The sequence below is a fragment of the Cryptomeria japonica genome, chromosome 8 (genome assembly GCF_030272615.1).
Source record: "Cryptomeria japonica chromosome 8, Sugi_1.0, whole genome shotgun sequence".
NCBI lineage: Eukaryota > Viridiplantae > Streptophyta > Pinopsida > Cupressales > Cupressaceae > Cryptomeria > Cryptomeria japonica.
The window spans coordinates 517440808-517467200 of NC_081412.1; the positions used below are offsets into that span (position 1 = coordinate 517440808).

A 26393-nucleotide genomic window follows, 5' to 3' on the forward strand; every position below is an offset into this window, starting at 1 on the left:
AACACTCGAACAGTTCCTAAGCATGGGAAGGGTTGAGGGGCATGAAATCCCTCTTCAGCGGCTTCCCCGCTCTCTGACATGTATCACAACCTACTACCCATTCTCTAGCATCGTTATACAATGTGGGCCACCACAGGCCTGCTAGCAACACCTTTCTTGCCGTAGTGTTTGGTCCCATATGGCCTCCCGCTGGCCCCTCATGTGCCTCCCTCAGAACACTTGGCACCTCTTCCTCCATCACACACTGACGTAACACCTAGTCGGGTCCCATTTTATACAACAATCCATTAATCAACTAAAACGTGCGGCTTCTCAACACGAGTTTTCTTCATTCTCTCGATGGCATACCTTGGGGGAACACGGAGGTGGAGAGATATTCCCCAATGGCAGTATACCATGGTGGCAGTACTGCAATCTTGAATAGGTGAGCATCTGGAAAGTCGTCATTCATCCCCTCTGGCGGTTCTCCGGACCTAATCCGAGACAACTGGTCAGCAATGACATGGCTCTTGCTTGGTTGTACAATTATTGTGAATGTGAACTCCTGAAGGAGTAGTAGCCACCTACTTATCCTGCCTTGGATGATAGGTTTGTTTACCAAGTACATCAAAGCCTGGTGGTCCACATAGAAAGTGAAGGGTGTCGCTAGCAAGTAGTGTCGAAATTTCTGTACGGCATAGATCATTCTGAGGGCTTCCCTCCCGGTGGTACTATAGTTCTTCTCGGCTTTCGACATCAACTGACTGGCAAAGTAGATGGGATGATCCAACCCATGTCCCTCTTCTTGCACTAGTGTAGCCCCAATGGCATAGTTCGAGGCATCCACGTGTACGTGGAATTCTCGGTCCCAATTTTGGATAAGCCAGAATGGGTGCTACCACCAGTCTCCTCTTGAGTTCTTCGAATGCTTCCCCTTCTGCCGATTCCCATATGAACAGTTCACCCTTCCTTGTCAGTTTGTCCAGTGGAAATGAAAGTTGGGCAAAGTTCTAAATGAACTTCCGATAATATCCGAGGTGTCCCAAGAATGACTTGACTCCCGTCACATCAATGGGCGACTCCATTTCTACAATTACCCGTACCTTATCCGGGTCAGTTTTCAGCCCAACTTTACAAACGATATGGCCCAGCAACTTCCCTTGTGGTACCATAAATCTACATTCCCATGGATTTAAGGCGAGCTTGGCCGTTCAGCATCTCTCCATGCACTCTCTTAGCGCTACCAAGTGAGCGTCTTCGCTACTGAAAATTGACCAGTCATCCAAAAAGGCTTTAAAATTTCCCACCGACATCTTAACGAAGATGTGAAGGACTATCCTCTGGAAGGCTGCAAGACCATTGCACAACCCAAACGGCATTCGGTTGTACGCATAGACTCCGTCCTCCACCACAAAGGTGGTCTTCAACTTGTCCTCCTCAGCTATCGAAATCTGGTTGTATCCTGAAAAGTCGTCGAGAAATGAGTACATTTCATGGCCTGCCACATCCTCCAGGATGCGGTCTATGAAGGGTATAGGAAACGGGTCCTTGATGATGACTGCGTTGAGGCACTGAAAACCCACACAGATACGGATTTGGTTGGCCTCCTTCTTGAGTGAGATCACAATCGGCGAGACCCACTCACTTGTCTCCACCCGAAATATGATGTCGGCCTCTAGCATCCGTTCGATCTCTTCATTCACTTTGGCAACATAGCTCTTATTCATTCGGTACAGCCTCTTCCGTACCGATTGGGCTCCCAGGACCAATGGTATCCGGTGGACGCACAATTCTGGCGGGACCCCCTTCAGATCCTTATAGGACCAGGTGAATACGTCCTTGTATTCCATGAAGATTTTGAATGTTGTGGCCTTCAGCATCGGGCTCCAATCATCGCCTACCCAGATATTTCGAGGGTTGGCAGTGTCTCCTAAGTTTGTCTCCTTCACAGTGGGTTCTTCGTACCGCATTGGTTTGTCCTTCGAAAATTCGTACGTCGGGACATCATCTACTTTGGCATCTCCCTCCTTATACTCTGTGTACTCTGGCGGGAAGTCCTCTTTCTCGCTTGGCTCATCCTCAATCTATAGCATGTGACAAGCAGGGTGAAACACTTCATAGTCTTCCATTTGCCAGTGGAAGAGTCCATTCAATGAGGAAGTGTCATCTTCTGAGCATCCACCGAGTTTAAGCACTCCTTCCTCGTTTGGTTCCCTCTCGTATTTACCTTCATAGGAGTCCCACTCCCATCTGTTTGAATTCTCCGAATCCGAGTCAGATGACGCAAGTTCCTCGCTGACAACTTGGGTCCTCAGATCAATGGTGTACTTCTGCCCCCCTTTCTCCATGGAAAGGGTGTTCTTCTTCTAGTCATGGTTCACCTTTGCTGTAACCAGCCACCCTCTCCCTAAGATGGCGTCATACCCCTTCTTCTCGAGTGGGATTACCACAAAATCTAATAGGAAGGGTTGTGTGCCCATGGTCACCGGTTGGGCCATCAGGGTGTTGAGTGGCTTGATGTCGTGTTGGTCTGCACCTACCAAGTTGAATGTGTGTGGCCATAGTGTTGGCTTCCCGAGCTTCTTCAACGTATCCTCCAGCAACACATTCACCATCGAACCTCCGTCCACGATGGTGTTTTTGAGGATAGCCCCGAGAATTCCCACCTCTACTACCGCAGGATGCCGACCACTATTTAAGGCCAACAACATTGGGTCAGCCGAGGGGCTGACTAGAACTTCTGCTTATGTCGCACCCGAAGGTGCCTACGCAATGGTTTGTATGGAACTAAAAATGGCGGCTCTCAACTGTGGCATTGTGTCTAGAAGGTCCTTCACCCTTATCGGGACCTCCATCTACAGTACTTGCCCAACTATGTTATTTTCGGCTTCAATACGGGATGATGTACTCACCACCTCTTTGTTCCGTCGTTCGACCGTCATCTCATGCTCAATGTTGGCTTTTGCCTCCCGTAATGTCTCCTCCATACAGGGGTCGGGATAGGTGGCCTTTTTGGTCTGAGCACAGGTGATTGCCAGTACTTCTTTCTCACCAGTCTTCTCAATGTTGAGGAGGTTAACCCCTGGCTTCGGGCAATTTGTCTCATCGTGGTCTCCAGGACCACACCATCTGCACAAGTGTTGGGGTGCCTCCTCTTTCTGGCAATCCCACGCAAAGTGTCCCCACTGGTTGCATGCTTGACACTAAATCATCAATCGTCCCTTGGCATCATACTACATTCAACTCCAATTATTACTATTATTGTTGTTGCATCTTCCTCCCCTTCGGTTGCCTCTGTAACCGCCAGCTGATGTAATGTCCCCACTTTAGCAGCTGACCAAGTGTATGTGCATTAGCCTAGCTCTACGTGGTCCCGAGGGCTAACGAAGGGTTTAAGGGGATCCTGGATTGTTTTGACCTAGTCATTTCCAATTTGGGCTCAAACGGAGTTGATTTACTTAGTTTCAGGTATACTTACTATTTTTAGTAAGTCAGTAGGACACAACGGAGGCTAGCTTTGGTGATTGGATTCGATACTTGTCGGCGAGAGCTTTCTGATGAGCTATTACTCACACTATTCGAAATCTGATTGCTAATATATTTTAATGCCTGAAGTGTTATTAAAGTAACATTTAATTTAATTGTAAAATATTAAAGTGTTACTTTAATATTTATTTTTATGGGGATGTGTGCAAATCAAAGGGGCACCCAAGGGAGACATAAGTGAATATTTTAATATGTTTTATATTGCACATCTTTTATCCCACATTGCTCAAGTGAGTTGGGTCGACCCTTGGAGAAAGAATAAAAGGAAGCTTTTGTGGCTTCGTTCGGCATGTTGAATATGAGAAGAAATTGATGTGTGAGTTGCACATCCATTCTTGGCATTAGGGGACATCTATCCTCTCTTGTGACATTCTAGACGTCATTCCTTTGGGGTTTGGCCTTTGGGATCCATTGCTATCAGCTTCATTAGCAGGCAGATTGGGTGCATCTCCAGCTACAGGTAGATTTGGTGTTTTGCTCATACCTTCTTCACTTCTTGTCCAATGCTTATGCCATTCTGAAGGGATGATTTTATGAAGATATTGGACTGATTGAAGACTAATTAATACTGTAGCGCAGCACTATTCACGTTACTGTAGCACGACACTATTCACACCACTATAGAGCGGCACTATTCACGTTACTGTAGCATGACACTATTCATGTTACTGTAGCAGCAAGATGGGAAGTCATTGTTGGAACATTATGTCAAAAATGCTGGAGTATTTAGTGAGTTGAAAAATCTACTATGTATTTGATTTTATTAATTCTCGAAATAATAACATATCAGCAGTAGTTCAATCTTCATGTTGCATGTTATTGTAATTTCCTTCTAGTTCATGTTATGTGATTTTAAATCTATGCAAAGACTTAAAAACAAACATTTCATTTCCGAAGCCATAAAGGGGTTTAAACATTGAACGAAGAAATAAGGAGTTGGATGCAACCTGTTTGACTAAATTCCTATCAGCGATTGGTTTAGTTTTTGGGCATTCTAGGGTGTCCATTACAGTGGTATCAAAGCTTGTTTTTCCTGCCATCCTGTGAGGGTTTCATGCGTCCAGCACATCAATATTACTTGAGGAGAAACAGGTCAAACCAAAACTTACAGAATTCATCAGAGATTGAAGAGGAGGGTGACCCTTTTTCAGCACCAGCCATGGGTGACAAAGATGGGGAAATGGGAGAACCTAGCACTAAGGAGATGCTCAGTGATCTTGCTAGGGGTCAGAGGGAGCTCCAGGCTACATTGCAGCAGATGGCTATAGCCATTACACAACATTTGATGAGAGCAGATCAAGGCAATAATGCCAACCAAGGTAATAATGGCAACCAAGGTAATAATGGCAATCAGGGTAATAATGCTAACCAGGGAGGTGGACAGGGTAATGGAGGTAATGGAGACGCATCGGTTAACAAGGGAACCAGGACATATGCTAGAGCAGGTTCTTCTACTACGAGACCACTCATGCCACAGTTTCCTCCAAGATAAAATGACCAGAATAATGTCAGTCCTACACAGCAAGAGATTCAAGATATGATTATGGATGATTGGAGGGACTCTAGCCCTGAGTTACAGGCTGAGATGACATTCAGGGAATATATGGATGTTAGACTCAAGAATATGCCCATGAGAGGAAACCGACAACAGAATTATGAGATGAGGAAGAAGTTGGGAAAGTTGTCTATTCCATACTATGATGGTACAAGGAAGGCTTCAACACGGACATGGGTCCAGAAATTAGATACTTATTTCCAGCTTAATCCCATGCTTGAGGAGGATGCAATTAAGTATGTTGCATTGCACTTGGATGGGAGTGCACACGAGTAGTGGCACCACAGTATGGTCACATTGGGCCATAACCAGATAGACACATACGCAGAGTTCACTGAGAGGTTGATTGACAGGTTTGATACGAAAGATCCAGAACTCCATTTCAAGGAGTTAGCCCAGTTGAGACAGTGGGGTCCTATCGACAGTTACATCTCAAATTTCCAGAGTCTATCAGTGTTGGTTACAGACATTTCGGAGAGGAGGTTGATTGTACTATTTGTGGATGGATTGTCAGAACCTCTTCGTGTTTGGGTGAAGGGACATGATCCCCTCACATTGCAGGATGCCATTCGGAAGGCGAGAGATCTTGCACCTTCCGCTTCTAGGAGTAAGTTCACTCCTAAGGATCCACACTTCAAGAAGGATAAGGATAAGAAACCTCTACATAAGGATTCTCAACCTTAGAAAAAAGAATCAAAGAGGTTCGACGATGAGACACTGAACGAGTTGAGGCGGAAAAAACTATGTTTTCAGTGTAGGGAACCGTGGGATTTATCTCACAAGTGTCCTCTGAAGGCTAAGGCCAACTAGATGGAGTACTTCCCTGCTGAGGAGTAACAATTAGAGGATGAGGAGCAGCAGTCAGAGTCTGATGGTGAGAGCAGTGCCACTGAGAATGGTTCAGGGAATGAGAAGTCCCTAGCTAGATTGACAGGTGCTCAAAAGGAAATTACTTTTAAGGTGTGTAGCACCATACATGGACAGAAGGTGGTTGCTTTGTTGGACACTAGGGCCACACATAATTTCATAGATTCACAGTTAGTGGCTAGGAGAGGGTGGCAAACTGAAGAACATTTAGGATTCCGAGTCATGGTAGCTAGTGGTCACAAGTTACTATGCACACAGAAGATTACAAATCTTTGCATCAGATTGGGAGATGGTTATGAGCTCCAGGATGAGTTCTATGTTGTGGACATGGGTGATTATGACATTATCTTAGGGATGACTTGGATGGCATCGTTGAGAGAGTTTACTCTCAACATGGAGAGAGTAGAGATGAGGTTCCAGCATGAGGGCAGGACCGTGGTACTCAGAGGATTATCAGATGGCAATTGTAGGGTAGTTTCTTTGAGGAGGATGGAGAGGTTGTTAAGACATGATGATGTTGAGTGGGCAGCGGAGTGCTTGATTATGCCAGCATCACCAGAGCCACAGGTTAACAGTTACCCGCCTGATATGCAGGACATCCTTGATAGACATGCCAAGGTATTTGGCAGTATTCCACATGGCGTTCCTCCAGATAGGGGGATAGAGCACATCATTGAGTTAGAAGAGGGGGCTAAGCCCATTATGATCACGCCCTATCGTCATCCAAAGAAACACAAGGATGAGATAGAGAAAGCCATCAAGGAGTTGTTGGAGATGGGGCACATTAGGCCAAGCAAAAGCCCTTTTGCTTCAACAGTTGTTTTGGTTAAGAAGAAGGATGGAACAATGCGCATGTGCATTGACTACAGGGCTTTGAACAAGAAAACCATTAAGAACAGGTACCCCATTCTGAGGATAGATGAGCTGATAGATGAGCTACATGGGGCATGCTTATTCACAAAGATAGATTTGAGATCAGGGTATCATCAGATCAGATGAGAGCAAAGGACATTGAGAAGACAACTTTTCGGTGTCACTATGGTCATTTCGAGTTTCTGGTTATGCCATTTGGGCTAACCAATGCTCCTGCTACTTTTCAGAGTTGCATGAACCAGGTGTTTAGGGGGCATTTGAGGAGATTCGTTTTGATTTTCTTTGACGATATTTTGGTCTTTAGCAAGACATGGGAGGAGCATTTGCAGCATCTTGAGGAGGTGCTATCTATCTTAGAGAGAGAGTCACTGTATGCCAAGTAGTCTAAGTGTGAGTTCCGGATGACAGAGCTTTTGTACCTTGGTCATATTATCAGTGCAAAGGGAGTTCAGGTGGATCCTGAAAAGATTAGAGCTATTGTTGATTGGCCCACGCCTACGAACCTTACTCAGCTTAAGGGGTTCTTTGGCTTATGTGGTTTTTCTAGGAGGTTTGTTAAGGGGTTTTCTCAGATAGCTGCTCCCTTGACAAATCTTACTAAGAAGGGGGCCTTCATGTGGACAGGGGCAGCACAAAGGTGTTTTGAGCATTTCAAGCAAGTGATGTCTTCATGTCCAATCCTAGCTCTACCAGACTTCACGAAGCCTTTTGAGCTTCATTGTGATGCATCGAGTGATGGGGTTGGAGCAGTATTGATGCAAGAGAAGCACCCCATCGCTTTTGAGAGTAGGAAGCTCCGAGGTGTGGACAGGAGCTATTCTATTTATGATTGTGAGATGTTGGCCATCATGCATGCCTTGGCCAAATTCCGATAAAATTCCGATCCTACTTGGTTGGAGGGAAGTTTGTGATCAAGACGGATCACAACAGCATAAAGTATTTCAAGAGCCAGCGAGACTTGAATGACAGGCAGCAAAAGTGGGTCACTAAATTGCAGGCTTATGACTTTGACATTGAGTTTGTCAAAGGGAAGAAGAATGTAGTAGTTGATGCCTTATCCAAAAGACCTCACATTTGTGCTCTTGCAGAGATTACGGGAGATTGGAGGGATAAGATTATAGCAGAATATGTCGGAGATACTTGGGTCATCACTGGTTTACCACGAGTGCAGGGAAGAGATGGCATTTATGTGGTGGTAGACAGATTGACGAAGTTTGCTCACTTCTTTGCTATTCCTTCTACTTACACAGCAACTCAGGTGGCAGATTTGTTCTTCAAATAGATTTTTAGGTTGCATGGGCTACTGAGATTTATTGTTAGTGACAGGGATAGCAAGTTCATGAGCGCCTTTTGGCAGGAGTTGTTTAGGCTGTGCGGTACAGATCTTACACCTAGTACGAGCTTCCATCCTCGGACAGATGGGCAGACGGAGATAGTAAATAAATTGGTGGAAGGTTATTTATGGAACTATGTGACTGCACAGCAGAGAGCTTGGGTCAGGTGGTTACACATGGGGGAGTATTGTTACAATACCACATATCACATGACCATTAGGATGACTCCATTTATGGCATTGTATGGGTATGAAGCACCAAGCTTCATGGATTTGGCTTTGGGGGACAGCAGAGTGCCCACAACCAAGGATCTGTTGCAGGATAGTCAGGATATCCTGAGAGCGCTCAAGGAGAATATACAGCAGGCTCAAAATCAGCAGAAGTTGTATGCCGACCAACATAGGGTAGAGTGCAGTTTTGTGGTGGGGGACATGGTGTATTTGAGGCTACAGTCATATAGGCAGTCATCGCTCAAGAGGAACGGAGCAGAGAAGTTGAAGCCTAGATTTTATGGTCCCTACAAGGTGATTCACAGAGTGGGCGTAGTCGCCTATTAGCTTGAGCTTCTAGAGGGCAGTCGGGTACACAATGTATTTCATGTGCCTAGGCTTAAGAAAGCCATTGGTCAGAGTGTAGTACCTTCTGAAGATTTACCCCCTTTGGATAAGGAGGGGAAGCTCGTGTTAGTACCTAAGGCTATTCTGGACACCAAAGAGAGGAAACTTAGAAACATGATAGTGAAGGAGTATTTGGTCAGATGGAGAGACCTGCCGGAGGAAGATGCTACATGGGAGAATGAGTAGGTGATATAGCAGGCTGGACTGAGATTGCTTGAGGACAAGCAATTTCAAGGGGGGCGGAATGTAATGTCCCCACTTTAGCAGTTGGCCAAGTGTATGTGTGTTAGCCTAGCTCTACATGGTCCCGAGGGCTAACGAAGGGTTTAAGGGGATCCTTGAGTGTTTTGGCCTAGTCATTTCCAGTTTGGGCTAAAACGGAGTTGATTTACTTAGTTTCAGGCATACTTATTACTTTTAGTAAGTTAGCAAGACACAACGGAGGCTAGCTTTGGTGATTGGATTCGATACTTGTCGGCGAGAGCTTTCTGATGAGCTATTACTCACACTATTCGAAATCTGATTGCTAATATATTTTAATGCCTGAAGTGTTATTAAAGTAACATTTAATTTAATTGTAAAATATTAAAGTGTTACTTTAATATTTATTTTTATGGGGATGTGTGCAAATCAAAGGGGCACCCAAGGGAGACATAAGTGAATATCCCACATTGCTCAAGTGAGTTGGGTCGACCCTTGGAGAAAGAATAAAAGGAAGCTTTTGTGGCTTCATTCGGCATGTTGAATATGAGAAGAAATTGATGTGTGAGTTGCAGATCCGTTCTTGGCATTAGGGGACGTCTATCCTCTCTTGTGACATTCTAGACGTCATTCCTTTGGGGTTTGGCCTTTGGAATCCATTTCTATCAGCTTCATTAGCAGGCAGATTGGGTGCATCTCCAGCTACAGGCAAATTTGGTGTTTTGCTCATACCTTCTTCACTTCTTGTCCAATGCTTATGCCATTCTAAAGGGATGATTTTATGAAGATATTGGACTAATTGAAGACTAATTAATACTGTAGCGCAGCACTATTCACATTACTATAGCACGACACTATTCACGCCACTGTAGCGCGGCACTATTCACGTTACTGTAGCACGACACTATTCATGTTACTGTAGCAGCAAGATGGGAAGTCATTGTTGGAACATTATGTCAAAAATGCTGGAGTATTTGATGAGTTGAAAAATCTGCTATGTATTTGATATTATTAATTCTGGAAATAATAACATATCAGCAGTAGTTCAATCTTCATGTTGCATATTATTGTAATTTCCTTCTAGTTCATGTTATGTGATTTCAAATCTATGCAAAGACCTAAAAACAAACAAACATTTCATTTCCGAAGCCATAAGGGGCATTCTAGGGTGTCCATTATAGCTGATGTCGTGGTGTTGGCTTGAGGCTGCGATGTGCCTACAGTCGCTGATGACTGCTCTTGCGTGAAGAGCACTTAGTTCCCACGTGTCTTCATGTTGTAGGGACATTCTTTGGTAGAGTGTCCCGACACTTGCCAAATATCACAAAAGGCCTTTTTTGGACAAGAGCCTTTTGTGTGACCTTCCTCCTTACATTCTGCGCACCATACTTCCTCATTTTTGCTGTTACTTCCCTTTGTGCTCTTGAATTCCTTCATCATGCGATTCATATCCTTTTGAAGGGCTTGAACCTTTTTACTCGACCCCTCGTCACTACTACTTCCATCGGAGGAGTCCTCTCTAGAGGATCTGTCTTTCTTTTCCTTGGATGTCTTCCCTTCACTCTCCAGGTCCATTGCCCGGTTATAGGCATCGTCATAGGATGTGGGGGGTACAATTTTCATTTTCCTTCTGAGTGACGATTTTAAGCCCTCCACAAACCACCTTTTCTTCAACCAATCGCCGGGCTGGTTATCGATTCTTCCCAACAATTCCCTGAGGCGTCGGCTATATGCTCGGATGGTCTCACTTTTCCCTTGCTTGGTGCTCGGGATTTCCGCTACAATTTCATTATCATCTCTAAGTCGAAACTCCTTTTCGAAGGCTTTGTGCAATTCATCCCAAGTTGTTAGTTGGGTTTTGTCAGCGTCCGAGTACCAATCGATGGCTACTCCTCGTAGGGTGGCGGGGAATTGCACCACCCATTCTGCCCCGTCGGCCACGCCATTGGCCAACCAAATTGTTTCACATGTACGGCAATGCCGTACGGGATCTTCTTTCCCATCTGTGGTGAACTTCGGCAATTTTTTGCCGATTCGCCATTACATTTCTTGGTGGCAGCCGAGTCTGCCCTCCGGAACTCGAATTTGACCCTCTAGGAACTCCTGCAGACAGTGGTCCTTTTGAAGGTACTCCGCCGAGATTTGGTCCGTTGGGTCCCACCAAGTTTCTCTGACTACCAAGGTGTGATGAGCCTGCCCCGAATAGATTGCTTCTACTACCGTGACCTTGCGTCCTGCCGACACCTTCAGTCACACTGGTATCCTCGGCCTCTCTATTCTCAATCTCTGTCTCGTCTTCCCTCCTGGTCTTGGCACCTTTGTATGGCATGTACGGCTCTACCGTACTCCCGTCACCGATCTCCTCCAATGTTAGGGAAAGGTCCCCCAACCGTTTCCTGGTGATTTCTATTAGTGTGGAAACTTGGCCCTCGCCAGAGCCATTGCTGTCATTTCCGTCGCTTCCTTCCTCGGCAATCCTCTTGAATCTTCTTCTTCGTTCTACTTGTTGTTCGAGAATTAATGCTCGTTGGGCGGCATTAGAGTCCCCTATGTATTCCTTCTTATTTTTGTCCTTATTTGGCAGATTGGGCATTAATTCTAAATTCTTCTTATGCAATAGAACAAGGCATCATATTGAAAAGAACACTTTTATTAATTCATCCCTGGTATACAATGTATGTCACTACAGTGGGGGTGTTCTTTGTTTTATTCTCCTTCGCCCGTACACATTCAGGGATTATTCACCCCTTGGTCGGTTTTATTGCGCTCCTCCTCTTGGCGCTCATGAAACTCCCATAGGATTTGTTGGCGTCGGTTCTCCCGATAGGTGTCTTCCCTGTGGTTTTGGAGAGCCAAAAATGCCTGTGCCAGAAGGTTGGGCAAATTGCTCATCAACCGATTTACCGTCGGGCTTACACCAAGCGCACTCCACACAGCGTCCTCTGGAACATCCTTGGTGGTGGCTTCCCTTCGTACATGTGTTTCAATCGCCACCTAGAGGATGTAGGAGAAATCTTTCGTGAGTGCTAGTTCTCCCTCGAACAGTTCTTCAGGTTCTTCGTCCAGGTTACTGCTCGTCCCTTCGGCCAATGGTTGTCCCATTATCCGTGTGCCATGTAGTATACTCCCATGCTCCGGATAAATTTCAGCAACGGCGCCAAATTTTTACCCTTTGGGTGAACAGTTTAGAACATATAGATAGAATACTCAATGCAAAACAATAATGCCATAGATACCAAATAAGATCAAGCGAATATAAGAGATACTATTCCATTCATAATCATGTGTGTCTTTACAAGTGACCTTCCATGGTATATAAAGGTACCAAGGGGGTGTGAGGGACAACCGTCGCACCCATAACTACCATCCCTCGGTTACATTACTAACAAAGTAAAGTACTACCTAATTAACTACAGTTTTATTCCTGTACAATATTACTACCAACATACACTGTAGTTTTAGATGATTTTGCCCAAAGGAAGGTTTGTAAATCTTGATCATAGGTCATGGCTTTGGCTGCCTCAACTATGGATCTATTCTTCCTTTCTGCAACTCCGTTTTGCTAAGGATTGTAAGGAACACAAAACTCCCTCTTAATCCCTGCCTCAATACAGAAGTTACGAAAGCCTCCAGAGGTGTACTCTCCTCCATTATCAAATCTCAGAATCTTGATCCTTTCCCAGGACAAATTTTCTACTTGAGCCTTAAATTCTTTGAATTTCTTAAGTACCTCTTCAAATTCCTTAGACTTCAAAAAATAAATCCAAGTCTTTCTAGAGTAGTCATCAATGAAAATTAAATAATACCAAAAACCACTCAAGGATGCCCCAGACATTGGTCGACACAAATCAGAATGAACAAGATCTAGAATACATTTTGATCTACTTTCACTACTATGAAAAGAACCCTTAGTATTCTTACCCATTGCACATCCTCTACAAGTACCATCATGCTCCTGACTGAGTTTCGGAAGCCCAGTAACCATCTTCTCCATGGATGGAAGAGCTTTGAAGTGAAGGTGAGTAAGTCTCCTATGCCATAGCTCACTCAAACTGGAAGAATCATGCAGCAATGCTTTAACTAGGCTAGTAGAAAGTCTATATAGACTCTCTTGACGAACACCAATCACCTTAGCTGGTTTGATGTTAGAGTTCTTTGGCCAAGCAAGAACTTTCCCTTCTGAGAATGCAACTTGATATCCTTTGTCCTCCAAAGCTGAAATTGATACAAGGTTCCTTTTGATGCCTGGTACGAACAAGACATCACTCAAATGAAGAGGGATGTCGGAATCTAGATGAAGAGAGGTGGCTCCAACACCTTTCACTGAATAGCAAGCATCATCTCCGATTATCACTTTCAAGTTGGTTTCTCTTTCTACCAAGTTAGAAAGATGCCCTTGATATCCTGTAATGTGACGTGAAGCACCACTATCAATCAACCAAGTGTTACTGTCAATTGGGACATTGCTTGAAAGAGCTGAAATGAATAGAAATCCTTCTGAGTTGTCTCTAGATTCCCTTTGAGGTGACACTTCATCTACATCAGTCGTAGAAGCATGTTGTTTTGGTCTTGTTGGACAATCTCGAGCATAGTGACCATACTTGTCACATCTAAAGCATTGAATGTGAGAGAGATCCTTCTTCTTTGGTTCAGGAGCAGAATCTGATTTTCTATCTCTATTCCTCTTTAAATTTCCTTTTCTTCTGGAAGTATGAGCAGCAAGTACCTAAGTGTCTTCATTGTGAGAGCTTCAACCAATCCCTCTTGCAACCAATCTAGATTCCTCTTGAATACAATCAGCTCTAAGGTGATCAAACTTAGGTAGCTTAGATCTTCCACTGATACCTTGGATAAAAGGTTCCCAAGAGTGAGGAAGACCATTAAGTGCCAACATGACTAAGTCTTTGTCTCCAACTATATCTCCAATGGCATATAGTTGATCCTTCAATTCAGTAATCTTCATGAATAAGGAGATGGCTGAATCTCCTTTATCCATCATGATGTGGTGAAGTTGTTGCCTTAAAGCAAGGGCTCTACTAGTGTTATTGATCTCATACAATCCCTCCAAGGTCTTGAACATGTCTCTAGCCATCTTCATCTTGGAGATGATAGGCACAAGGTGATCCTTCACAGAATCAATCAAGATCTTCTTGGCCTATGTGCCATTCTTCCTCCATTGAGTTTTCTTAGACTCATCATCAGGTTGGGGCACCTCTCTTTCCACGAATTCGAGAATATCTTCATAGAGAGAGCAGCGCCCTCTATAAATACTAGACGATATGGACTCTACCAAATAATGCGTTTCTCCAAGATACGTCGGCCTCTTGCAAAATAACATATCACTTACAAAAGGTGGCAATCATTAGAAGCGCCTCTTCACAAAAATCGGCTCCAAATAAATATATATATATTATATATATAGCCACAACTTATTTATTTGCTTATTAATTATACTTATTTATTTGCTTATTAATTAGATCGATAGAAGGATGAGGCCTGAAGCTATATCATCAACAACAAAGATAAATGCTTTTCAAGCTTCCAATTCAAAATATGTTTTAGGGACTACTACTATGACTTCCCTATGTCACCAGCTGCTATGTCAACTGAAAATATAGAGTCTACAACTCAGCCAACTTTACAACCTATGTGAATTGCAAGGCCAGATACACACAATGATTCACCATCTTATTCTGGCATAAATGAAACACCGTCCATACACAACCCTCCTGTATAAATATACGCTTCTAGTAGGACATGGAGTATTTGAGAGTGCGAAATGCAGGCCATTTTTTGGTATTAAGATATGTTGTATTGCCCACATAATAGACTTATAACATTCACATCATAAAAAGGAAATTAGAAGCCACATACTGGGTTCCCTTTGGTGTTTTTGTGATAATGACATCTTACCTTATGTATAAATGTATACCAGATCTTAGCTACATCCTTGACAGCTCAATATTGTTTCACATCCACTAAACAGGTTAATTCCTCTTATATGTTAACTCATAAAGTGCAGTAGATACAGTGAGAACAAAACAGATTCCAAGAATTATGTAGGATCTTAAGTTAAACTGCCTTAAAAGCCTGTAAATCAGCATAAAGGATAATTTAAAATCGTTCTCACCAGTTCCCCACGGTAAGCATGGCCAGAGGTATGCAGCTTCTCCCCCCTTCCCATCACTATTGTAGGACCAAGCTCTGATATACGATTCATCATTTTAATTACACGAGGTTCATTCCCAGGAATTATCTGTAGTATGTACAGTTACAGAAATTAGTAAAAGCAAACATGTAATCTATCCTCCAAATAGATTACAATAAACCAATAACATCTCCTGCCATAACATGTAAACATCATAGCCTGTATAAGATAAGATCTTGGAAACTCAAAGACTACTGTCTACACTTCATATTACCACTTTCAGGACCGACAGAATTGAGCAGGCATTCTATCTCCTGCAGGTAGCAAGAAGTTCATATTTAACTTTGTTGAAACCAGGTCAAAGCGTTTAAATGGTTCATGTAGTGTGTGCCCAGAAAGAGAAAAGACATCAATTCAAACTAAGGTTTTTCCATAGGGCAGAAGATACTAGGATGTTTACCCTTTTTGACAGGACATAATGAAAACAAGAAAATCTGCACTCCCAAATTCCCGATATTACCACTTTCAGGACCAACAGAATTGAGCAGGCATTCTATCTCCTGCAGGTAACAAGAAGTTCAAATTTAACTTTGTTGAAACCAGGTCAAAGCGTTTAAATGGTTCATGTAGTGTGTGCCCAGAAAGAGAAAAGACATCAATTCAAACTAAGGTTTTTCCATAGGGCAGAAGATACTAGGATGTTTACCCTTTTTGACAGGACATAATGAAAACAAGAAAATCTGCACTCCAATTTCCCGATAATACAAAAAAAACAACCAGAAGAAACTAAACAGAAATGTTGTTGCAAGGCATCGAGTTAGAAGAAGTTTTATACACAAAAATCTGCTATCCTGTCAGGATAGTTTTAGTTCAAGAGATAACATATCTGCAATTTGATTGATAACCTTGTGCACATGTTTGAACCCAGTATAAGTTGTGTATATGAGGATTTGGTTGCTGGCCGCTCACATCAATTGGTGGGCATTAAAAATTCATGGATGAATAAACAAATTTTGTAGGTCCATTGAGGTTGGGAGTCTTGACTTGGTGGTCAGCACCTCCTTCGGGGTTCACGACATGGCTTAACCGCCTCCCGTAGATCTGGGTAAGTTTGGTGTTTGTGACGTTCATTGACAGCTCGAGCTTTTGGCGCAACGTCAAACCTACCAACAATTGGTATCAAAGCCTTGGATCACGGGTTCGAATCCCGGGAGGTCTCCTTCATTCCGTCGGTGCGGAACCCTCAATCGGTGCTGAGGGGGAGATTGTTGACTTGGTGGTCAGCACCTCCTTCGGCATTCGCGACATGGCTTAACCACCTCCTATAGATCTGGGTAAGTCTGGTGTTTGTGACGTTCATTGACAGCTCGAGCTTTTGGCGCAATGGCAAACATACCAACAGGGAGTTGGTATGAAGAATTGGTAGGTTAGCAGGGGAGACTTGGATGCCATTCTTGCTGATTGGCATGTGGACCAACATCTACTGCTAGTTTATCTCCATGCTTGCATAGGCGTGAGGATTTATGAATGTGCAGCTCATAGCCTGCATTAAATCTGCTATTGAAAGGTAAGAATATCATAAATATACTCCTCTATGCTCTGCTGTTCGTTACACCTTGTTTCTATATGACAATGTTGTAATTATTAATCATTTTGATTAGTTGATAAACTCAGACTCGGCAATGACTTGGCTGGCCCAAAAAAATTTAAAATTCAGGACTCACCAAAAAACTTTGGAAAAAATTAGCAATAGCTCAGAAAATTTATCAATTTTTTTAAAATATATAATTTTTAAAAATATTCTTAAATACACGTACACTGAATTTGTAGAACATATTACTGATTTCCATCATATATAAATCAAAATTTGAGTTAAATATAGATCATGGACCAAAAAGCAAGTGCAACCTCAAAAACCTTAATATTTTTACTAAATACATATTCTTACTACATCAGAATTTGAGTTAAATACATATCATAAATTAAATTATTACTATTAATATGATTATTTTAATTATTGAAATTACTATTATTCTTGCAAACGATATTATATTATCAACATAAATTTATTACTCCTAATATTATTATTCTTGAGGGAATGATATGTGAATGGAGAAGTGTGCCCTTATTCACATTTTCTAATGCCAATTCTTTCTTCTTCCTTGCAATGCCCTCGAACCTTCTTTTCTGCCTCTTACTAATATGAATTAATCCTTGGAATGAGACAAGAGATCATAATGATATTCACAGTGTATAGATATCTATTTCTCTTTACTCTGAGCAACTGATTTATGTTACAACAGAAAATCATGTCAAAATGTTGCCCTTCGCAACAGCTGTGCCCTCTTATCAAGCACAAATTCGCATCCAAAATGGTTTTAAACATTTAGGGTTTTTTTTCAGCCGAGTTTTATTGCCAATTTGAGCAATTTCCAGCAATTTTGTTTAAATTGCTGCAAGTTCACAGTATAACTCATTGGCGAGTGACTTGCTGCCAGTTTTAGTGTCCAAGTACTCACAAGTTACACAAGTTCTGCACAAGTTTTTTCAAATTTGATTAACACAAATGATGGTCAAAATGTTCAACAAATATATATATATATATATATATATATATATATATATATATATATATGTGAAGTTGCATGAATGTTTGAACTTTGAACAATACCGTCTGAAAGCTCTTCAAAAGATTGCATGAAAATTGTTTGACAAAATGGCTATTCTATGAGTAATAGGAAAATGAAAACTTTCACATAGATTTTTGGCATGGAATCTTACATTTTTGGTTAATAAATATTTTTCTGCCGTAAGTTATCAAAAAAATGGTTAGCAATAATTGATCTGATACGTCATCATCTTAGGTGAAGTGAGTTTATTTTGGGTCTATAAAAATTTATATATTAGTTTACAGTTTTATTTTATTTTAGATTAAACATATTTACTAATATTTATATATTCATGAAGACAGAGATATAAAGCCTAGGTTTCAGTATGTACAATTTAAAAATAGTTTTAGAAGGTTTAACTGAGGCTTATATAGTTTTACACTTTTGGATGTTCAACACAGAATAAAGGTTCACAATGCAGATAGAGATGTTGAATGGTTAAAAGCGAGATTAATTAAATGAAAAATCCTATGGGTTAAATATTTCAGTTAAAAAAGGTGACTTAACTAATGTAATGGTGATTTATGTTGAATTTATGTTGATTAAACTAAGTTACTGAACTGGAATTGGGTACAGGTATGGGTAGATGAATACGATACGCTGGTATGGCAATTCTTTTGGGAAGGGGGCTGGGTACGTTCTAGGTAAGTCTATACAACACACACACACACACATTAAGTTACTGAATTGAGATTGGGTACAGGTATGGGTAGATGAATATGATACTCTAGTATGGCAATTATTTTGGGAAGGGGGCTGGGTACGTTCTAGGCATGACTTAAGTAATGTAATGGTGATTTATGTTGATTAAACTAAGTTACTGAATTGGAGTTGGGTACAGGTATGGGTAGATGAATATGATAGGCTGGTATGGCAATTCTTTTGGTAAGGGGGCTGGGTATGTTCTAGGCATGTCTGTACAACACACACACATGTAAGTTACTGAATTGGGATTGGGTACAGGTATGGGTAGATGAATATGATATGCTGGTATGGCAATTTTTTTGGGAAGGGGGCCGGGTACGTTCTAGGCACGTCGGCTGGTTTGCCACACCAGTAGACATGCCTAGAGGCTAGAACATACCAGGCCCCCTTCCCAAAAAAAATTGCCATACCAGCATTACATATTCATCTACCCATACCTGTACCCAATCCCAATTCAGTAACTGACATGTGTGTGTGTTGTACAGACATGCCTAGAACATACCCAGCCCCCTTCCCAAAAGAATTGCCATACCAGTGTATCATATTCACCTACCCATACCTGTACCCAATTCCAATTCAGTAACTTAGTTCAATCAACATAAATCACAATTACATTAGTTGAGTCACCATTTTTAACTGAAATAATTAACCCATAGGATTGTTCATATAATTAACCTTGCTTCTAACCATTCAACATCTCTATCTGCATTGTGAACCTTTATTCTGTGTTGAACATCCAAAAGTGTAAAACTATATAAGCCTCAGTTAAAACTTCTAAAACTATTTTTAAATTGTACATACTGAAACCTGGGCTTTATATCCTGTCTTCATGACTCTGTCCAGAAATAGTCACAGCTCCCAACTACGTGACTGTGGTCTGTATTGCATATTTTCAATTCCTGGCGTGAATACATCAACTTTGCACTCTGTTGATTCTAACTAGACAATGTAGCTCAAAATCATCACCAAGGACCTTTGGTCCATCACAATGACTCTTGTCGATAATTTGATGGCCCAAGTACAATAGTTTGGGGGCTTTTATTCTCTGTCTGCATGACAAGCATTCCACAGCACCAACATGCATGAGCATGGTCTATATTGCAGAATTTCAATTCCTACTGTATATTCATCCCATCTGTACACCCTGTTGACTCTAGATAGAAACTGTGTAGCTCATGTTCATCAGATAGGAACTTTATTCCTTCACTCTGACTTCAGACAATAATTATGAACCCAGTATAATAATATTCGTTTTGCAGTGTATATCTACTTGTAATCAATTCACTTCTTGTGTATCAGCAAACTAATCTAAAACAGTTTGGTCCCAATTAACGACTAACAGTTTTTATAGCATTTCTAGAATATTTGGTACTTGAAGCAGAAGGCCTTTGATAAAGCTGAAGAGATTTTCCTGCTAAAAAAGACTAAGTGATCTTTGAAATGTATCTGAGCTTGAACTGTGAGGGTGAAAATTGAAAAAGCTATTCCATGTACATACTCATATTTGAATTGTATCTCTTTTGAAACGTGCAATGGTCTTGTTCTTCTAATCTAGTTTTAACAGAGTAGCTAAAGTTTAACTCAAACTGCATTATGAAGAGTATGAAGAAAGAAATCCAGTTATCCAGTTATCTACCCGAGCTGAATACAATATCAAATCATCTTTGTTGAGCTTGAGCGAGTGACTGCTTCCAAATGAAGCAAGATTTAAAGCAGCACGCGGTTCTGCCTGCATCAACACAGACTAGGTAAGTTTCATGAGGACCTTTTTAGAATCTAGAATCTGATGAAATATTACTTACAAGCACCAAACTCCTCGAGAAAACTACCTGTGAACCTGTTGTCACAATCAGAAGCTCTTGTGGTGCATAAGCATCCATGTCTTCAGGTTTGACCTGCCATGTAAAACCAATGATAAACTTCTCAAAGAGAGTTTTTGAGGTTTGTGCAAATGGTTCTGATTGGAACTTCGTGTGTTCTCTTGGTCACACAATTAACTAACCTACTAAGAGTAGACAAAATTACACATATATACAAGAATACAACTGCATGTGGGCAATCAGTGGAAACCTGAAGTAATATTTTACTGATCTTTAAATAAACAATTATTTATTACAAAGTAAACTGATTACATACACATGAATGTTTTGAATGAATGTTGATGTGCTACCCATGTTTCTGGAGTTGTCTTTCCCAAGCATGAATTCTTGTTATAGCTCAGGTTTAGGAAAACTCTCAACCTTATGAAGGGATAAAAAGTCCTAAGTAAACTTCCAGGCTTAGACAAAACATGCAATGTTGAGACACACTTATCATATGGACTTGGAAAGATGGATACCATTGCATACCAAGGTAGATGGATCAAACGGTGCTTTCCCATCCCTCCAAGCAGCATCCATGTATGTTCTCAATGACATGCCAACAAAGACCTGCATGGTTGTAAAACAATTATACAATTTAAAATCATATAAATAATTTGTGCCAGTCTTTTTAAGTATTTTCAAGCATATGATACTTTACAGTACCAGTCATTTGTTTTGCTACTTTTCCCAAAATTGTCTCCATTTAAACAAACCATGAAGACTTAATCAAAATCTATGACATCTTACCAGCTTACGGCCAGTACATTCAGCTGCTGCTTGCACACTGCCAAGGCGATGAACATTGGAGGCAAACTGTGTTGTTATGACTCTCCCCTTTGCAGATGCAATACGCCTTAGCAAACACTCAGCTACATCCATTTCACTGATAGTTCTTCCAGGAGAAAGTACATTGGTGGAGTCACTCATCATCTGCCAGCATGGTCATTTTTTAAAATTAATAAAAAAGGATTGCAATAATTCAAGATTAGTAATGCAAATGAATAGTGTATCTGGGTACCCATACTTATTGAAAATACAGAATATGTAGAGGAACAACCAGTAAGAGATTCTTTGCTAATTTTACTCCGAACATTGTCAACTGATCATTCTTGCTCAGAAAAAATTTTAACACATCTAAAAACAGAGTGACAATATAATTGTAATGGAAAACAAGAAAACAAGGCATAAAAACAAATTTTACTCATGTTGCTTTCTGTGATGATGTGCTCCCCATTCTCAAGATGGACTTGCCTTCTTTTAGAGACTTTGTAGAATGTTAGTAAATGCAAAGAAATGAGATAAGACAAATTGGCTAGCTTACTCCACAATGAGTGGAAGTGGCAATATATAGAACTATAAATGTACTACTACAACTACTATATTAAGAGGCAACACCACAAGCTCATTACAAGCTGCAAAACTACATTTTATAGCAACCTTACTAGAGGGCCTACACCTAACCACACTTATTACATTATTACACTAATATATACATAAATTAATACCTCCACTTAATGACTAAATCAGAAACAACACCAAGCTTGCCCTGAATTTTGAGAAAGTAACCAGGACCAAGTGATTTAGTCATTAAATCAGCAGTCTAATCATGAGAAGAACAAACGAGAAGAGAAATCTCTTCACAGTCCACCAATTGCTAAATATAGTAATGATTTATCTCAATGTGTTTGATTCAAGAATGATTAACCAGATTCCTTAACAACTTCAATACTTACTGGTTATCACAAAAAAGCAGAGGAATATGTTGAGGTAACTGAATATATATCATAATTTTGCATGACCAAACTGCTTTGGAATTGGCAGCCACTACTATTTTGTATTTAGCTTCAATCAAGGATATAGATATGATTTGTTAAAGCTTACTTTGCCAAGAAATCGGTCTTGAACCGAAGGAGAATTACCCAGTTGTCAACTGCCAATTATCCACAAATCTTGCCCAATCAGGATGTCTATATACAAAATCAAAATCTGCTATTGTTTGATAGAGTATGCCAAAGTCAAGAGTACCTTCCAAATATCTCAGCACAAGGGGACTTACGTTTTGCAACAAGGTGGTGTGTTGTGATTCCCAGACTACAAAATAAAATCAAAAGGGAAGGGTTCAAGAAGCCTAAGGACAAGGATGATAACAGCTGATGCAGCGGGTAGATAGATTTCGACAAACCAGTTCTTGTTTCGCCAAAGATACCCTCACAACTTGACAAAAACGTTGCAAGCTCCAAGGGATGAAGGATTTTCAAACCGGAGACACTCGTTTTAGGCACCCAATTCTGGCACAGCCTAAGACGAACACCTGCAATTGAACTAAGCATAGTTTTGGGTTCAAACTAACCATGCACGGTGACCTACAATCAGCAGACCCCCAATGGTATGAACCAGAAATGCATCAAATACCCCTCTACACTTCACCATTAAAATCCCTGCACTCTAAAATTTAACCAGCTGAAAGAAACCATGCAAACAAACTCAAACAAAGACAACAAACACCATATTTCATTGTTCATATATTTGCTTTAGCTGCCATTACAACAATTTCTGCAACATGTCTATGCTATGCCTAGAATCTAACCTATTCTAACTCTAAAATCTAACTACAAAATTCTAACCCTTTACAAAAGAAATGCCTCTTCCTTTTATAGAATTTACAATTTTGAATCGAAGCGCAGGATTGACTGCATCCAAGGGCTGCAACCTGCCATCCAGAAGCTGGCAGCCTTAACCCATGCCCATTAAACTCTCAGTCATCTATCCAACCACTATTTCAACTACCTACAACTATCTAGATTCAATTAGAGTCTATCTGGTAGTTGGACATAACTGTCCACAACTGACCTGTTTCCCCTTTGTTTCAAAATACCTTGAGTAGGGCCCACAGGCAGTTTTACAATAAAACAATTTCAGTTTTCAGAAACTGAACTTCTGGAATTAAATCCAATTGTGTATTTCTCGAGAATGCATAGACTTGCCGCATTCGGAGTGTTCTTCGGTCTTTGCTCCAGGTGGTGGACTTTAGCTTCGTGGTTTGGTGGCACAGCAGCATGCTTCCCAATGCTCGGTTCAGATCTCGTGCTCCTGCAGCGCATTCCTACATCTTCTTCTTTAGCTTTCAGTGCCTAGCTCCTTGACGTTTCAAACCTTCTCCTGGTTCTTGGAGACGATGCCTTCGACCTACGAACAATCAATCTCACTTTAATAAATCAATTTGAAAAATTAAAATTAATTTGACAAACATTAAATTTTAACGTTTGGCTCGAGAAGCTCTTTGTGAGATGAATCTTTAAATGTTTTTCGCTTGATAGAGGTGAAATGTGAGATTTTATTTTAAATTCTCATTTGCCTCTCTCTTTGGAATTTCGTGCATATTAGGCAATTTGAAACCTCTTAAGCATTTTTTGAATTTTGACCTATGAGGATTTCGACTTATTAGATTTTCGGCCAAAAAGGCCTTTTGCAAAGTTATTAAAATGCCTCTCTTCTAACATCTTCACGATTTCAGCCTAAAAGGCCATTTTGCCAAATTTTAAGCGATTTTGGCCTAAAAGGCCTTTTTGCCAAATTTTAAGTGATTTCGGCCTAAAAGGCCTTTTTGCAAACTTTTAAGTGATTTCGGCCTAAAAGGCCTTTTTGCAAATTTTAAGTGATTTCGGCCTAAAAGGTCTTTTTGCCAAACTTTAGTTAAAATGCCTTTACTTCTCATTTTTGCGATTTCAGCCTAAAAGGCCATTTTGCCAAATTTTAAGTTAAAATGCCTTTACTTCTCATTTTTGCGATTTCGGGTTAGAAGGTCATTTTCGGCCCAAAAGCATATTTTCACGATTTTAATGATTTTCGAGACTCGTGACATTTTCGGCGATTTAACCATTTTGCAAGATTTTTAGAGGGCATGAAACTTCCAAACTTTATCCTTTTGCTCATTCTGTTAAGAGAAATTGGGTTTCTAAGGCAACTCACGCGATGTTTACTTCAAAGCATTGAACGCTTGCTTCATTTCTCTCCCACTACACGGGTAGACCAGACTCAAAACGGGGGTCCTTGTCAATGACGGGGTGTGTGTGCTATACGCACAACACGACCCTGCTCTGATACCACTTATACGGAGTTGAGCTGGTCGTTTCTCTCAAAAGATGCATCTATTCAAGAAACCGATACCATCCCAGTTAAGAATCTCACAGGAGGCTATTAGGCCATGTCACGAATCTCGAGGGGATATGCTAGACACTTACCAACAAGTTCTATTGGCTAAATCTGCAGTGCAAGCAATCCAAATACTTAGAGAAATTTATTGAGATAACAAAGATGAGGTTATAATTGATGGAAGCACAAGAAATCCCTGTTGAGCTCTAAAGAACTTATTGTGTTGTAAACACACACGCCCCATTGCAAATGAAGACCCCTCTTTTTTGCTCATTAGCTTAGTTGTTTTGCTTAGTTTTGCTTAGCTTGGCAATAATTTTAGTTTCTAGCCTTCGAATGAAGGGTTTCATTTTGTCAAGTCTAGGAGTAAGTCGAGGGTTAAAATTGTGAAAATGTGACACTAAAATCATTGCAAGAAAGTTATGAAATTTTGATAGTGCAAAGTTTGAAAGTTTGAAAGTAAAAATTTCCTTGCACAAAAGTGTATAGGCAATGTGGAATCAAGAAAGAAGTTGTTTAAACTTGTTAATGCATAATAGCTTCGGTAAGATAAATGATTGAATGAGAGATAAATGAAGTCTCTCATTCAATCATTTATCATATCGATAACTATGATAAAACCATCAAGCAATTAATTCATCTTTGATAGCCATTCTATACTTGCATATGGGCAATCTATTGATAATCACACTATGTATCTTCCTCATGTTCATCTATCCAATGAATCATGTATTTAGATGAATATCAATTAAACATAAATAATGATGATACCGATTAATATATACCGAATTGAATATATATTATATCGGGTTACATATAATATTATATCGGAGCGCATATAATATATATCGGGCTATCGGAATGCATATCGGGTGGCAATGTATTAGTCACCGATAGTTATCTGTTGTCAAGGCTAACACACCGATAACTATCGGCTGTTAGCATTGACAGCCACCGATATACTATCGGTTGTTAGCGTTGGGTTAATACACCGATGAACTTCGGTTATAATCACCGATTGGCATTTACCGTAACATGCTTTTGTTAGTATAAACAAAAAGGTACGATCAAGTAATGTCTTGATCGATCATGACCGATCAAGGCATTGCTTGACCATGCCTTCTTTGTCATATACTTATAGTAAGTGGCATTCTTGAGATAGGATATAGAAAATATTAAATGCTCCTCTCATCTGCCACAAGCAAGAAGATAGTTAGATATATACAATAAGAAATTAAATAATACAAAATTAGATAATAGAATTATAACTTGCATATTGAATGTAAATTGAACATCATTTACAAAACTTGCAATGAATTCCAAAATTCATGAAATACATTGTTCAACATGGCAAAGTAAAAAGGTGAAATTTTGATTGAAGTTGCAAAACCTAAGTGAAAAATTCCACTTCACATTGTTAAACCACTTTGCAATTTTGATCAAAAATAAAATACTAAGATTGAAATTGTAAAATTGCCTTGAGCGGAATTACAAGCAAGCATCATATGCATTTCCTCCTCAAATCGCAAAGTAAATCATTCCAAGAGAGGAAATAAAACTGCAAGAAATTTGTGAAAATTTTCAGCAAGACAACCTTGCATTTTCACCATATTGTGCAAGACAACTTTACATTTTGCACTTTTGTGCATGCAGAAATGAAATCCCCACCTTGAATTATTGAAATTTTATACATGCAAAGAGGTTAATCTCGCCAAGGAATGCATACACAAGTCTAAGATCTGATTGGGAAGGCATGAATAAGTCTCATTTCATCTTGCATTTTTGTCAAGTTTATACATGAGTGAGTCAAATCCCCAACCAGAATCATGCATGAACACTTAAAATCCACAAAATTGTGGAGCAGGCAGAAATTTGTTGGAATTAG

At 40.5% G+C, this 26393-nt stretch overlaps 1 protein-coding gene across 3 annotated transcripts in view; it reads right to left on the reverse strand.

Annotated features, from left to right (window-relative positions):
- The window catches only part of LOC131056045 (ribonuclease J), a 210492-nt gene that overhangs the window by 33974 nt on the left and 150125 nt on the right, over window positions 1–26393 (reverse strand). For 2 of the 3 annotated variants that reach the window (XR_009358649.1, XM_057990359.2), the window contains 5 exons: window positions 21104–21286; window positions 20843–20923; window positions 20324–20389; window positions 20131–20223; window positions 15103–15228 (listed from right to left, as the gene is read on the reverse strand). Coding sequence is in view for 2 of the 3 variants with exons in the window: in XM_057990359.2 (XP_057846342.2) it covers window positions 15103–15228; window positions 20131–20223; window positions 20324–20389; window positions 20843–20923; window positions 21104–21286 (549 nt within the window). In the remaining variant the exon portion in view is untranslated. The remainder of the gene's footprint in view (window positions 1–15102; window positions 15229–20130; window positions 20224–20323; window positions 20390–20842; window positions 20924–21103; window positions 21287–26393) is intronic. The other variant, XM_059209599.1, reaches the window with a different exon arrangement.